Source organism: Vulpes vulpes, chromosome 4 (assembly GCF_048418805.1).
Source record: "Vulpes vulpes isolate BD-2025 chromosome 4, VulVul3, whole genome shotgun sequence".
In the NCBI taxonomy this organism is placed as follows: domain Eukaryota; kingdom Metazoa; phylum Chordata; class Mammalia; order Carnivora; family Canidae; genus Vulpes; species Vulpes vulpes.
In genome coordinates, this window is record NC_132783.1 from 93,370,570 (window position 1) to 93,387,401 (window position 16,832).

Sequence of the window (16,832 nt, forward strand, 5' to 3'; positions counted from 1 at the left end):
CTTAAAGGTAAAATGGCTTTAACTGCCTCATTTGTAACCCAACAATGGAGAGCCTTAATCTCTAAAAGAAAAATGTTAGGTTTTAGCTGACTGACCAGCTCAATATGCATCAGTGCTTATGACAACTGCTAAGACATGAAGGGAATCTTATCAAGCAGGGATAGAGGCACAGTGCCCTAATCAAAGAGGGTCATCACCCTACTTTACCCCACCTGGTCAGGCCTCTTGAACACTTTAGAGAGGAATGAACGGAATGCAAAGGATAGGGAAATGACTACACTTGAGATACAACTCAGAGATCAGGGACCTTTGCTCACAGAGAACCAAAGGAACAAAGTGTGAATGCACCTCTGTCAAGGACATGATAGACGTGATGGAAAGGAGCCTAGACCAATTAAGTGAATCATCGGATTCCCTCTAAAGTTGAAGTACTGTGGGAACAGTGTTCCTGCCGCTGACTATTAATTGATTTCCTAAGTATTTATTAAGTACCTATATATACATGATTCTGTACTGGACACTGAGAATATACCGATGAAGGCAAAACAGAATGAACCTTCAAGAAGTTCATAGTCATTAAACAAGACAATTAAAACAGTCAGGCACTGAACAAGACAGTATAAATCATATGTAAGCATAACTTGTCCTAAGTGTGAGGAAAGAAAAGTGCCAGGTCCAAGAGAGGCATGGGATGGTGACCTGATCTCATCTGAGGAGACTATGGGAAGCCATGCTAAAAAGCAACATACACGGAGATCTGAAGAATCAGATCTGAAGAGTTAGCCAGGTAAAGAAACAGGTGAGCTCTAGGCATAGGGAACAGCCTGTACAAGGATCTGGAGGCAGAAAAGAGCAATGGGAGAATGATGTTTCTGAAATGGTGAGAATAAGGGGAAGTTGGTGAGATGTGAGTTTGAAGAAACAAACAAAAACCCAAGGAACAGATCAGGCAAGAGTGGAGGATCTGGGATTTAAATCTAAGAGGGATGGGAAAGCAATTATCTGATTTCTATGTAATGGACTGGAGGGGACAAAAGCAGAAACAGACCAGTGAGAAGGACAGTGTAGTAGTTTAGGTGGAGGTATAGCTTTAAATAAATTGATGAGGGCAGCACTGGTGGCTCAGCAGTTTAGCGCCGCCTTCAGCCCAGGGCTTGATCCTGGAGACCTGGGATCCAGTCCCAAGAGTCCCTAGTCCCTAGTCCGAGTCCCTCTTTGGGCTCCCTACATGGAGCCTGCTTTTCCCTCTGCCTCTGTCTCTGCCCGCCCCCCCCCCCCCCCCCCGTCTCTCATGAATAAATAAAATCTTAAAAAAAAAAAAAAGAAATATGGTGAGACAGCAGGGTTGGAATTATACTGCAGACTTCTTTTGAATATGAAACCTGGAACAAGTATCCGTAGAATCACAATTGTGTAATTTCAAAAAAGAGAGTTTTCCCAAGAAATGCCGTTAAGCCACATTATAAGTGGTGTCCGGTAATTATTTTAGACTTTACATCTTACTCTCTCAGCATTGTGTAGTTGTGAAGCAGTTTAATATTAGAGAAGTGAGAAGTTGCAGAGATTTTAGAAGTAACATGTATTAAAATGCATAATATAAATGATATTCTATAAACCTTATTTCCTCAATACGGTGCCTTTGGAGAGCTAATTAAAGTGAAAAATTCTTAGATTGATAAAATAGAACGCTCAGGTTGTTTATGGTACAAATCATGCCGGGAGTAATTGTGTTATGAATAAATAAAATCTTTTTCATTCAGGAATAGTTTAGACTAAAATCAATAAAATCAGATTGTCTGAACCAATAGGATGGGAGGAAAAACAGAATTATATTCATCTATATACGAACTAGTGAGGGGTTTTTTGTTACCTATTTCAACTATTTTATAATTGCCAAATCTTAATGGGGGGGTTACGTTTCACATCACCCATAATAAAACTCAATTTTATACTAGTAAAGTCAGATTTGTAATGTTTTAGGAAAATAATTTTAAGATATATTTCTGTTGCTTTAATGATTAAGTACACTGCATGTTTAAATATGTGTGATTATCTAGGTAGGCTTTCTCTTCTATAGAATAAACTATTACAGAGATTTGAGGTGTTTCTATCACATCTGTTAGGATTTGAAAGATTACTGATGAATAGTTCCAAATTCAGTTTTTCCTGCTTTATTCTTAGTATATTTAGAAATTGTTACTAATTAAATTAGAGCAACCAGAAAAGACTATTAGGATTATTTAGTGTAGGGATCCCTGGGTGGCACAGCGGTTTGGCGCCTGCCTTTGGCCCAGGGCGAGATCCTGGAGACCCGGGATCGAATCCCACGTCAGGCTCCCGGTGCATGGAGCCTGCTTCTCCCTCTGCCTGTGTCTCTGCCTCTCTCTCTTTCTCTCTCTCTCTCTCTGTGACTATCATAAATTAAAAAAAAAAAAAAAATTAAAAAAAAAAAGGATTATTTAGTGTACTTGTTTCACATATGCTTAATCTAAGATCAGAAGAGGTGGCAACCTATTACTGAATTATTTTAGCTTTTGAATTGCAGTGCCTTTTTGTTGTAAATAAAGATAGCTTTAATCTTTAAAAATGGGGGCGCCTGGATGGCTCAGCAGTGGAACGTCTGCCTTCAGCTCAGGGCATGACCACAGGGTCCGGGGTCCTGCATCAGGCTCCTCACAGGGAGCCTGCTTCTCCCTCTGACTGTGTCTCTGCCTCTCTCTGTCTCTCGTGAATAAATAAATAAAATCTTTTTTAAAACGTTTAATCTTTTAAAATATATTTCATTATTAGGGCACCTAGGTGGCTCAGTTAAGCATCCAACTCTTGATTTTGGCTCAGGTCATGATCCCAGGGTTGTGAGATCGAGCCCCACATCGGGCTCCGTGCTAGGTGTGAAGCCTGCTTAGGATTCTCTCTCCCCTTCTCCCTTTGCCCCTCTCGCTACTCTCTTTCTGTCTCCCCCTCACCCCCCACCAATGTGTTTCATTATTTAAAGGTATGTTTGAGCATTTGTTTTTCTCAGTTTTGAAAACTTCTAGAATTATGAAGAATTATCTAGAATTATAATTATTATAATTATGAATATAGTTATATTCATTACCTTTTTTATATTTTTATTTTTCAGGAGTCAAGAGAAAACAGTGGAAATTGGAGTCATTGTCAAGTGATTGAGACCTTTAACAAGAAAATCTCTTTGAATAAAAATCATTTAAATTAGTAATATAACAAGACCAGTGATTAGAGGTGACAGTGTACAGGAAACATTAAAATTGAACAATGACTCAGCTGTATATTTACATCAAATTATTGGGAGCCTATCTGTTCATCATTTCTTATGTTCAAGGTAAATCAGTGTTAAGTAATCTTACCGTCTTTTTCAGTAACTTATTTCTACGTTTAAGACACTCATTCTTGAAACTGTCCTTTCCACTCACGGCCCTTTTTGAATAGTTAGGCTCAGTATGCCTGCATAGCTTTTAAGTAAAAAGGCAAAGAACAGATACATGCCAGATAATTTTGTGTTTGACTGTGATAAAAACATTTTCAAATGTTTGTAAAATCTCAGCCTTTCTGAACCTGTTCTCCTATCCATAACATAGGCATTATGATATACAAATTAAGTCTTAATGAAGATTAAATGAGATAAAATATAAAGTACCTGTCCTAATAAGACTAAGACACAAGGTAATAGGTATTCAAGACATAGTTTTAAAATTCCTGTCTCCTTTAAAATATAATAAGGAATAAATGTAAATAATTTTTAAATCATTTTGTCATTAAAAAACTTCAGAAAGGGGGCAGCTCCGGTGGCTCAGTGGTTTAGCACCGCCTCGAGTCCCATGTCATGCTTCCTGCATGGAGCCTGCTTCTCCCTCTGCCTGTGTCTCTGCCTCTCTCTCTCTCTCTGTCTCTCATAAATAAATAAAATCTTAAAAAAAAAAAAAAAACTTCAGAAAGGGGATCCCTGGGTGGCTCAGTGGTTTGGCGCCTGCCTTCCGCCAGGGCGTGATCCTGGAGTCCCGGGATCGAGTGTCGCATCAGGCTTCCTGCGTGAAGCCTGTGTCTCCCTCTGCCTATGTCTCTGCCTCTTTCTGTCTCATGAATAAATAAATAAAATCTTTTTTTTTTAATTTATGATAGTCACAGAGAGAGAGAGAGAGGCAGAGACACAGGCAGAGGGAGAAGCAGGCTCCATGCACCGGGAGAGAGAGAGAGAGAGAGAGAGAGGCAGAGACACAGGCAGAGGGAGAAGCAGGCTCCATGCACCGGGAGCCCGATGTGGGATTTGATCCCGGGTCTCCAGGATCGCGCCCTGGGCCAAAGGCAGGCGCGCTAAACCGCTGCGCCTCCCAGGGATCCCCTAAACAAAATCTTAAAAAAAAAAAAAAAAAGAAAGAAAGAAAGGTAAGTTGCACTTGTATGTGCTAACCACTAAATTTTCTTGATAGGATACTCAAAGTTTTGTTTATGAACAGCATTATAATTTCACAGCTTGTTCACAGCTTGGAACTCCCAAGCAAGAAAATATTGCGATGACTCTGAGGATCAGATGGGCTATATTTGCACATGGGCTTTTTCCCAGGTGTTTTAATTAGGACATTATTTCAAACTGAAGAGATAATACTATTTCACAAAAGAAGTCTAGATTAAAGATATTGGGTATATTCATCCTCTTAAGTTTATGTCATCACAGATTGTTCTTTCATGATGTTTCGTTCACGGTGATAAAGATTAATTTCTACTGGCAAGAAATACAATAATAGCGTAAGTGTTTTGACAGTTTCATTTTTTTAAGATGTATTTATTTATTTTAGAGAGAGTGTGTGTGTGTGTGCACTAGCAGGGAGAGAGGCAGAGAGAGAGAGAATCTCAGGCACACTCCCTGCTGAGCCCCGGGCCCAGTGTGGGGCTCGATCCCACGACCCTGAGATGATGGCCTGAGCCGAAACCAAGAGTCAGCCACCTAACTGACTGAGCCACCTGGGTGCCCCTGACATTTTCATTTTAAAGATAAAAATATAATCTGTAGCTTCATATTTTCTCTTAGATGCAGTTAATACCTTTTATTATTTTCTTGCTCAGAGTATAGAGAGCCCTCTTCTAAAAGCCACTTTTATGGGTGAAATGCCAAATTGTTTAATAAAACACCTTTATTTTAACAGCTGTATGTCTTGATCACCATCAGCCAAAGCTGTCATAGTTTTAAAGATGAGTTAAATTAATAGTAGCATATTTGCCATCTCACACCCAGGTAATCAGTATTTGATGTTCAATTTAAAAAAAAAAAATCTATGTAGATCTCACAGAAGCAATATAATTCAAAATACTTTCCCCCACCCTGATTCAGGTTGTTCTATAATAAACTTTTATTAGATTAAATAAGTTGGCAGTTAGTTATCAGGTATAAGTGAAAAATCTCGGTAAGAATTACATTTCTGTGATGAATAGCAAAATTTGTTACACTTCCTTTCAAAAAGGTTAGTTTGAGAATTGCTTTTTTTTTAAGGTTTTATTTATTTATTTGGCAGACAGAGAGCACAAGCAGGGGAGCAGCAGAGGAAAAAGGAGAAGAAGCTCCCCACTGAGCAGGGAGCCCCATGTAGGGCTCCATCCTAAGACCCTAGGATCACAACCTGAGTGAAAGGGAGACGCTTAACTGACCCTGGCGCCCAGCCTTCATCTAGTTGGGTTTTTTTTTTTTAAGATTTTATTTATTCATGAGAGACACACAGAGAGAGGCAGAGACACAGAGAGAGAGGCAAAGACACAGGCAGAGGGAGAAGCAGGCTCCATGCAGGGAGCCCGATGTGGGACTCGATCCCAGGACCCCGGGGTCACAACCTGAGCCAAAGGCATATGCTCAACCGCTGAGCTACCCAGGCGTCCCTGAGAATTGCTTTAAATAAAATAAAAATACTTAGTCTTTAAAAGAGCTAAAGCCAATGTAGAAGAAAATGTTATTAAAAAAAAAAAAAGAAAATGTTATTTCTTGGAGATTATTAAGAAGGATTAGAGAGTGGCATTAGTGGAAATAATTTGCCTTTTAGCTTCAATTTTAGCTTCAGTTGTGTCTTGGGAAAGTAAATTTCTCCATATATTGGTTTCCTTGTTATAAAATAGAAACAATAACATGTATCCTAGATGTAAACAGGAATTTCTGGAACATTAAATGTTATGATAAAGATTGAAGTCCTTTACATTGAGATAAAGTTACTCAAATTGGAACAAAGAATGAGTCACCTGATAATTAACATCTAATCGCTATTTAGTCCTTGTTTTTGATTTGGTCACAAGTTTTAGAAATGGATCTTAGCTTAAGTAACTGATTATCCAACAGTGACTTAAACAAATTTATTTTTTGATGTAGATGGTAGATGTTTGCTGGTGCTTATTCAGTAGTTGAGTGGTGTCATGATTGACCTCTAGTTTCTTGGCTTTTCCCTAATGGTTACAAAACGGGTCCTGTTATCTGCATTGGAGGAAGGAAAAATGGGGAAAGGGTCAGCACTGATCTCAGCTGGACATTATTTCAGGAAAGCAAAATGTCCCCAGAAACTAACCTTCTGCCGGCAGATTTTATTGTGTTTTGTTTGATAAACTGAGACAGTTTCTGGGGCTCCTGGAAAACTGGGAGACAGGATTGTCACAGTCAGCTTAGATTAATCTAAGTCTGTTGACTCTGACTGGACACTTTGTCCCACCAGACAATTTCAGAGTTTGGTCAATTAGGAAGGTAGGGAAAAGAGATACCCTTTGGACAACTTAAGGAGTCTGGTACACACTTTTTCTCTTGTGTCAGTTAAGGTGTCTTCAGCTATAAGTAACAAGAACAACAAAAAAAAACTCAAAACAGCTTAAACAAGAAGAAAAATGTTATATCACAAAATAAGAAGTCTAAGGTAGGGGGACTTAAATTTAAGTTAATTCCTTGGCTCATCAAGTTCTTTTTCTTTAACTGTGTTCTCCACCTATTAATTTAGCCGTCAGTTAACTCACTTCATGGCCACTATGTGGCTGCTGTGGGGCCAGATATCACATGTAGATCTGGCAAATTTGGTAGAAGGAGAATGGATGTCTCTTGCATCACTTTTTAATTGGTAAAGATAGATAGGGATCCCTGGGTGGCTCAGCGGTTTGGCGCCCGCCTTTGGCCCAGGGCGTGATCCCAGAGACCTGGGATCAAGTCCCGCATCGGGCTCCCTGTGTGGAGCCTGCTTCTCCCTCCACCTGTGTCTCTGCCTCTCTCTCTCTGTGTCTCTCATGAATAAATAAATAAAGCCTTTAAAAAAATAATAATAATAATTGGTAAAGATATCTCCCAGGCACCTCTCCTTTCCCACCCCCTGCCCCTCCCCAGCAGACTTCCTTCTAACCTTGTTGGCCAGAATTAATTTATTGTCTTGTGTAAACGGTGGCAAGGGGCATGGAACTGAAGTTGTTGGATTAGACGAAACAGTTGTCTCTCCTGAGAGTAGGGCTGTGCATCACATGGAGGCGCAAATACTTATAATAGGGCGTGTGTGTGTGTGTGTGTGTGTGTGTGACCTGAGGCCTGGCCACTGCGTGGACGCGGCCACTCGTCGGGACTCGGGTACCATGTAGCCCCGGCCGCCGGCTTCCCGAAGGCCTCTCCATGGGCGGCTGTGCCCGGCCCTCGCAGCGTTCGGTGATGAAGGAATAGGAGATGGATGATACAAACTGCCCTTTGGGGCAGCTTGGAGGCCACCTTGAGGGGTCAGCGCTCCGCAGCATGTACACAAAGAACTGTTCCTGACTGCTTCGGACATGCGAAGCTTCGATGTCCCAGTGGTCTCTCCAGCTCTCCTACCTTTTGCCTTCAGATTTCTGCTCTAGACATTCCGCCTTGAGGACGGGGAGTACTTTCTCCGCTTTATACAAAGGAAGCTCATAGATTACTGGGAAAGTAAGAAAAATTATGTAGTCAGCAATAAAAATGTAAAATCATTGATACCAAAAATTGCCACTGATGACAAAGGAGGTGGCATAAATTTGTTCTCTAGTCCGTTGCACGTTTGAGCTATTCATCTTCATATTTATATCTGTATCTGTGGTTCTTTCTGAGTTGTTCTGCTGAGCGTGTGAGCTGGAAATATTTTTGCATGCACCTGTTTTGAAATACGACCTATAGCTTTGGCCCACCCCAAACCTCATCATTTTATGCCTTGTCAGCACAGGGCTCGTGAGTAGAAAGTCATTGGCATATTGTGGGAGCTGACACAAGGCTCATGCGCCTGAGCGTGGTGGAGGTGGGTGCTGTGAGGTGATGTTGGAGAGACACACGGGGCCCGGGTCCTGCTGGCGGTGACACAGGGAAGGAGGTTGCAGTTCACTCTGAGCCCATTTGGAGCCATTAATTGGTTTTAAGCGGAGGAGTGACAGGATCAGATTTATGTTTATAAGATACCTCTGGCTCCTGTGTGGGCAATGGATGGGAGAGGCCACGAACAGGAGGGGGAGGTCAGTGTGCAGATTCCTATCTCGGTGGCATGGCGTGCTGGGCCCGGGGGATAGCAGAGGTGGAGAAAAATGGAAAAACTTGAGATCTGTTTTGGAGATTGAGCCAAAAGATTTGGGGAGGCAGGTTTGAGGAGATACATCAAGACTTCCATTTTGGACAGGTTAATTCTGAGATTACTTAAGCAGCTCAGAGCTGGACGGGAACCCAGGAACCATCGACAAAGAGATGGGTTTAAACCATGGGAATGAGTGCCATCACCTAGCGGGATAGTGCAGAGAGCCTGTTGCTGGGTATTTTGCTCCGCACCCGTTTACAGAAATCCTACAACTTTAAGGTTCAGCGTAGATTTCATTGCTTTTGACACCTAGCCTGAGTTTGAGTTACAGGCTCCTTCCTTTGTTTGCCTTTGTATTATCTCACTCTTCACAGTGTGTTCATGTGCTTATTGCATTTCTCCCTTGTCTCCTTCCAAGTTTCTCGAGGACCAGGTCAGTCTCAGCACCCTGCCTGCACATAGCCGGCCTCTCATTAATGTTCTGTTAAAATATTAAGAGGTAATACAAACCCCAGATGCAAACTATTATAATTAGGATTTTTGATTTCCTAAATTCAGATCACGTTTTGGGAAATTATGTGTATTGACCATGATATAACTTTGAATATTCTAGGTATTGGTGATCTTTTAGTGTGATCTTCGTTATTAAATAATATCTTCATTTGTACCCTATTTTATATGTAATTAAGGCCTTTGTTGTACGTTCACTTCATCTATATTTATAACCTGTTGAATTGGGCAGGAATTATTATTTTTAAAAGATTTTATTTATTCATTCATGAGAGACCCAGAGAGAGGCAGAGACACGAGCAGAGGGAGACGCAGGCTCCCTGCGGGGAGCCCGATGTGGGACTCGATCCCGGGACCCCAGGATCATGCCCTGAGCTTCTCCATATTTAAAGTAATGCTTCCTGCGTTCTTACTGAGTAACTGGGGCCTGGAGAAGTGGCATGGCTTGTTCATGAACATCCAGAGAACTAACCTGGTAGGAACATTGTAGGACCATCGTAGACCACAGTCTAGTTCTCCTCATTTTTAGCCCAGTGGATTTCTTCTGTTCCTGGCCACCCCACCCTTCTGTTAATATTTACAGTTACCATTCCTAACATAAATGAGGTCGTTAAGCGTTATCAATTTAAAGGGTTAAATGAAAATCATTAAAATTCAAAGCATGGAATCGCCAAAACTTAATTAGCAGCATATTCTTTTCCTGTTATCAGTGTGTGTATTTTGTATGTGTGTTACTTTTTCTCTTCAGTAGTTCATCCCATCAGGATGGCTAAATTTAAGTCAAGTCCATGTTACACTTGAACCACTTGTTTAACATTTATAATGAAATGTTGCTTAGGCACAATTCTTTTAATATTTTATACCTGTTTGGCTCTACATTTTATTCCCTGGAGGTCAATCCTACAAGGAACAGGCTAGCCAAGTACAGCCGATTCAGAAGGAGGGAGAAATTATTAAAACATTTTTTTAGTTCTGTTCTGCATTTCAGCCTGAAAGATTCAGTACCAAATATGACAGTATCTGTCATTTGAAGCTACTTGACTCTCATGCAAGAACACAGTTCTATTTTCATAAGCTAACTGCTGCCCTACAGTAACCTTCAGTTTCTGGCAGCATGGGCTGGATTTGAACCAATGACCTTGAGATAAAAGGCACCAGATAATATGATTAGTCCCTTTGCTCTCACAGTTCCCTTACTTAAGCAATTAAAGTCCAAAGCGAGATGCTTAGTAAGTCCACTTCCATGTAGAGGCACAAATAAAGGATTTTTTTTTTTTTTAAGCTGCTCCCACGTCTTGAGCCAAAGAGTCTAAGAACCATAATTTGTGTACTGTTGAATGATTGGAAACAATCTCCGCCTTCCCTGAAATCGCTTCCCATCTCGTATATGTCCTACAAGTTATAGCCATAGTCTACATTTGCCACGTTGTTTGCCTCTGCTGGTGCAAGAGTTGTGACATGGTCCTCTCTGTGTGTCTCACATTACCTGGGACAGTTACTCTGTGCATAAGAGGTTATGATCAGATGTCGAATGAACGAATGAAATGTATTTTTAATTAAGCACAGTAGCTGCCATACTATAATAAGAAAGCCTAGGAACCTCTCTTTGGAAATGGAAATGAAAGAATTAGCTTTCAGCAGTGATTTATTCACAGATTTCGTATTTGAACACAGGGCAGAACCTAGACAGTATGCTCCACGGTACTGGGATGAAATCGGACTCTGACCAGAAAAAATCGGAAAATGGAGTAACCTTAGCACCAGAGGATACCTTGCCTTTTTTGAAGTGCTATTGCTCAGGACACTGCCCGGATGATGCTATTAATAACACATGCATGTGAGTATTTTTTGCAGTCTTCCTTGAAGTTATGAAAATAGGAGTGCATTTGGTGCTATTTTAAAAATTATTTACATTGTCTACGTTTTTTTTTTCTTTAATTTTATATGGTATCTTTCCAAAGAGCCAAAAAGCTTCTTGTTGTATATATGGGAACATTTAGTACTGTTGCATGATTGATGGTTCTTTTCTTACAGTAACATTATAATATCCTTTTTAAAGGAGGTAAAAGGAATCTGGTATTTGTCTAACATTTTGAGTGTATTTAATAATATTCTTATCATAAAGTTTACTGATACTTACTGTAGAAAATTTAGAGATTACCAAAAATAGAAATTGACCCCAAATCTTATAATTCTGAATTGGCTGAAATATTTTACAGAAAGATAGGAGTTGATATTGTGATATTTAATTAATTTTATGTTACTTTCTTACAAGTGAGCTCCCAATCCAAATCTGGCTTATATGACAATTTTAATTTTCCTACTTAATTTTATGTTAACTATTCAATACATTTATATATGATCGTGTAATTCTATTCCATATTATTTGGGGACATTGAAGAATTGGCTTCCTAGCCAAAAAAATTTCCTGAACAACTCAGTCCCATCAGTTAATTAATTCTGTCCCTGTTATGAAGTAATAGCGTCCCACTTTGTACTTTCCTAATAATTGTATGCTCTTTGAATATCAGCAGATATAAAACAAAAAAGTGTACATGTAAAATATTGAAATTATATGACAGTTGATCATGTTTTAGATTTGTTGTTTGTCCTCTGGTGGTGGTTGAATTTATTGTGAAAGCCGGGGTGATCTGTTAAAGGGAAGTGTTCCGCACCATGTCACCAAGTAATTTCTTGCCGAACTTCTTGTCTGTAGTATAAGCCTGTGATTAGTGGCTTAGTAACCCAGAATAAAACTGAATCATTAATTTTAACAAAATTTTGCCCCAGACTTAGCATTTTTTCCTTACAAAAAAATTAATAATTCTGCAAGAGTCTTTTAAGCAGAAACAATATACTTACTGATATGAATGCTAAGTAGGAGCACCAAAAAAAGTTTTTATTTTTTAAAAAGATTTTATTTATTGATTTATTTGAGAGAGAGAACATGCAAGTGGGAGGAGGGACAGAAGGAGAGGGAACAAGAGTCTAAGTACACTCCCCACTGAACACAGAGCCCAGTGTGGGTCTTGACCCCACAATCCCGAGATCATGACCTCCCTGAGCTGCAACCAAGAGTCAGAGGCTCAACCCACTGAACCACCCAGGCGCCTGAGAGACGCAGCCATTTTTAAGCATATTTTTAAAACATAAAATTGTTTACTCTGTAAAATTTTATGAATCAATTCTCTGTGATCACATGACTATGATTTACAAAGAGAAGTTACTTAATTCATATTTAGAGAACCCGTTTTAATAGAAATCTTTTTCAAAAAAAAAAATAGAAATCTTTTTCCACCTTGGACCTTTAGGTTTTAGTTGAGGCATGACCTCTCTCATTTGCCTGAGAACCCATAGAATTGTGCCAAAAAATAACATGTGAATGCAGTTGTAGTTCAAAAAACCAGGTACTGAAGGTCATCAGTATCCAGGCACATTCAGACTGAGATTTCATTGGTACTTTCTGATGTGAAGTTACATGTTTTGGTTTTTTGGGTCTTTTCTTTTAGAACTAATGGGCATTGCTTTGCCATCATAGAAGAAGATGACCAGGGAGAAACCACATTAGCTTCAGGGTGTATGAAATATGAAGGATCTGATTTTCAGTGCAAGGTAAGATCTAATTTGGGGCCTATGAAATGAAGAAGGGAGGGGGCCACGTAAAAAGTATTCATCTTCCCAGGAGCAGTGTACTTGATCTGCTCATCAGTGTATGTTCTTGTAAATCGGAGATACTGGACAAAGCTTGGCTCTTACTCCAAGGTAGTAGGATTGCGGTAATTGAGGTTCCAGATTATTTGCCCTACAAAAAAAGTTTCTGATGATCCTGTTTCTAAATTGTCATGACTGCAAAAAAATGTTGTCACAGTATCACCCGTGGCTCATAAAATTGACTGGGAAGACTTTAGGGTGATGGGCAATAACCTTTGTGTCACTGAGACAACTTAGAAATGTTAAGTCCTTGTAAGGAAATCTCAGTGGAGCTATTTTAATAGCAGCAGCAAAGCAGCAGAGGGCTGGTCATAAAGAGTTTATGAACATCCCGATGGCTCTTGGATATAAACCTAATCCCTTCAAAATCCTGTATGGTAATTTTGCCCCAGCAATCCTTCCAATGTTTTTGAAAAACAGCTTCAGACAGAACTGTTTGTTCACAGATTTAAGGTTCGACTATTTTAGGAAGTTTATTCCCATTATTAAGAAATTCTCAGGATTGATAGAAACTTTAAAGGTTGTATGTTCCAACTTCTGCTAAAGTTTGGGATCCACACGGCCCCTCTGTACTTCCTCCCCCACATAGACACATGTTGCACCCCATCTGTTTTCTAGGTATGACGCCTCTGGTGACCGGGACTCCTCACCTCCAAAACCACCTCCACATTTCATCTTACGAACAGCCTGACCTGATCTTTAGAAAGCTTTTCCTCCTAATGGCTTACAAATCTCTTCCTGCCCCTTTGGACCACAGAAGACAAATCTAAAGCCTCTTTAATAAGACAGCCCTTTACTGTGTGAAGAAAGCTTTTTAGTGTGTTTCTGTTATCCTGCATTCCTCCCCATACCCCCTAGTGTTTGCCGGGTGAAAATGCTAGTTCACCGTCACCGCAGCTGCTCCGTGTCTGATCAGCTTTAGTTACTCTGGTTTCTCAGTGTAATACACAGAATTGAGTGTATTTTGACCAGAAGGAAAAAAAAACAGAGAATAAGTAGATCCTTTCCCTTTTTTTCTAAGTACAGCCAAATGTCGTGTTAGATGGTGGAATGTCATAGCGCACTCTTAACCTGTCGAGTTGCCTGTCAGCTGAAATCCCATCTTGCCCTCCCGCCAGCACTCAGCCATGTCTCTCCAATTCTTTATTGGTTCTTTAGGTTTCTTGATGCAAATAGGAGGATGGGAATGGAATGAGTTCTGTTAAACAGTTGTCACATACTTGCCTATGTTAGATGTTATCATGTTAGAATTAGTCCTTGCTGTAATTTGTCAGGATTGGGGGGATGCTAATTTGATTATTTCTCCCAGTTTCATGTCATTTGACGTTTATCAGCCACACATTATGTACATTTTTTTAAACACTAAAAATATTGAAGAAATAACTCTGGTTAGAGCACCAAGCTCAGCAGTAAAACCAGCATCCTGCAAGCCCCCTAAACTAGGTGCATTGCAAATTGAATTCACTAATATAAGTTAGTTGTTAAACTTCTCAGGCTGTATTCAAATCCAAATACTGCTGCTTACTAGCTGCAGAACTTTGGGGCAAGGAAATTTTCTTTTTTATTTATTTTATTTTATTTTATTTTATTTTATTTTATTTTAAGATTTTATTTATTCATGAGATATACAGAGAGAGAGGCAGAGACACAGGCAGAGGGAGAAGCAGGCTCCATGCAGGGAGCCCGATGTGGGACTCGATCCTGGGTCTCCAGGATCATGCCCTGGGCCGAAGGCAGGCGCTAAACTGCTGCGCCACCCAGAGATCCCTGAAATTTTCTTTTTTAGAGTTGTTTTCTCTTTTGTAAAGAGGTTGCAAGGATCAAACGATATAACAAATATGTGAAGAGTTTAGCACACAGGGCTTAGTAAACATTAGCTTTTACCGTGTTGGTGATAAAACTGGTCTGTCCTTAAGGTGATTATGTGCATCCCTAGGTTCACACAGACTGTTACACAAGAGTCATATAGGCACGTGAATAGTTTAGGGGAATTGCTTTTCAGAGCCTGAGTCCTGTTGCTTACTCTTGGGCCGCCTGAGAACAGGGCTCCCCAGGCAGCTTCTGTTCCCTTCTCCCTTAGCACAGTCGCCCTTCTCCTGGTTTAGAGATCAAAGGCCTGGGACCGAAAACCTCATTTCCAAACAGTGTTGTAATTCAAATCTAAGTCCCTAAGCTCACATAACTTGGACAAGTCATACAAGTGGACATGAGTGGAGGATGGACGTGGGGGGTGCAGGGACAGGAAGGATCCTTCCCTCAGCTTGGTCATCTGCTCTTTGCCTACCCAGACCTGTAGTTAACCCATCTAAGAAAGGTGAGAGCTGAGGCTCATGTTGCGTTTCTTGGTGAAGCCACATGGACTCTTCCAGGAGTTCATAAGCATTTGGGGCTTATTCTAGAATCCCCACTAGGATCATGTCACATTCACTAGAGGAGGAATAATTAATTATTGAATATTTACTGTTTGCATGTAATAAGCTAGATACTTGGGACATGCTACCTCATTTTCTCTCAGTTACTCTATAAGGTAGGGATTTTTGTCCTTCATTTTGCAGCACACGAAAGGAAAGCCCAAAGAGAAGTTCATTGTTCACAAAATTAGTGGCAAAGCTAGGATTTAATAGGCTTTTTGATTCCAGAGCCCTTGCTTTTTCTATACAACCACGCTGCCTCCGAACTATAGTTGGGAAAGTGCTTTATCTTTTAAAAAAAGAAATAGTGTCCCATTTAGCTCTTCAGTGTCCAACACTGGCCCTTCCTGAACTCTTCCTGTCGCACCTGCCTTCCAGCCCTCTCCCAGGTGCTCTTTTCTTGCTGGGGTCTGATCACCCGGCCTCGGCTTCAAGGGCAGGCACTCGTGCAGAATACAGAAGCCCTGGAGGATCTCTTCCTGCATCTGCAAGAGCGGCTCCCACCACATGGTGCTGATCTTTGTCCTCTGTCACCTGCTGTTTTGTCAGTAACACGTCCATTGCTTGGTGGCCTTTCTTCTAGCACTGCCAGAGAAACTCTTTCTTGGTTTTTCTTTACATTTTCTCTTCTGCAGGACTAAGCTCATTTGGATCGTTAGCCCTCCTGCTACTGTTCTTGGATGCTTCATAGTCCCTGTATTCATCTTCGGTTATAGACTTCATTCTATCCTTCTTCCTGTAAATGTTCTCTATCTGGGATTATTTGAGAGTCATCTGTATAACTCCTAACAGATCTTTCCTTTCTTTCTTTTTTTTTATGATCAATTAAAAGTAATAATTGTTTTAATGTTAAAAATTCCATTAAAGTGTAAACTTGGTGCTTTTAGAAGTTTCCAAATATTCTTAACCCATCTTCCCTGTTGGAATCTCAAGTCAGTCATGGACTCCTATTTACCTTTTTAAAGTTACGCTTCATCATACTGAAATTTTTCCTTTCTGGCCATCTGATATTTAAGAATAACATGGCCAATTTCTGCTTATATTGTTGCTACTTTTATAATGACAAGCAGTTCCTTTCTGTTACTATTTTGGTCCAGAATGGCAGTTTTCCCAGGCAGTGCTTAAATGTCAGCATTCAGGTTAATAACTTGTCCAGTACTGTACCAATCAAGTAAAACTTCACACATAATTGTTGATGTCTGTTCTCATGACTACAGTCTTTTCCTGTGCTCATTTTCTGACCTATTGGGGATGCATCTCATATCTGGTGGGTGGACTCTATGAAACTCAGGAATATGGCTTCTATATTTTGTCTTTGTTCTCTCCACATCTGCTTTAACTGGCTTCTACATGAGGCTCATTAGTTTCAGCGTAGTTGTTTTAAGAAGACAATATCTTCTCTCTCTACTTGACTGCCTTTCCTGGCATCTCCTTTCTTTAAACTGGGACACCCTCCACTTAAGTAGTCTCAGTACTGCCTGCCGTGAGATCCTGTATGCTCTCCTTGTTTGTCATTGTGATTAAATGTCTTACCCGTGTTTTTAAGGAAAAGATCCCATGACTTACATTTTTACTAAAAACAAATGAATAGTAATATATTAAGATATGCCAAAGTTTTGGTGAAAAATACTTTTGAAATTTTGTTTGTAATTTAGTTATAGTCCAG

General features: G+C 40.1%; 1 protein-coding gene across 3 annotated transcripts in view; it reads left to right on the forward strand.

Annotated features, from left to right (window-relative positions):
• Positions 1–16,832, forward strand: part of BMPR1A (bone morphogenetic protein receptor type 1A) — a 141,517-nt gene that overhangs the window by 100,348 nt on the left and 24,337 nt on the right. For all 3 annotated transcript variants that reach the window (XM_072756421.1, XM_072756422.1, XM_026005854.2), the window contains 3 exons: positions 3,125–3,343; positions 10,719–10,881; positions 12,554–12,656. In XM_072756421.1, coding sequence (XP_072612522.1) covers positions 3,277–3,343; positions 10,719–10,881; positions 12,554–12,656 — 333 coding nt within the window. In that variant the 5' untranslated portion in view covers positions 3,125–3,276. The remainder of the gene's footprint in view (positions 1–3,124; positions 3,344–10,718; positions 10,882–12,553; positions 12,657–16,832) is intronic.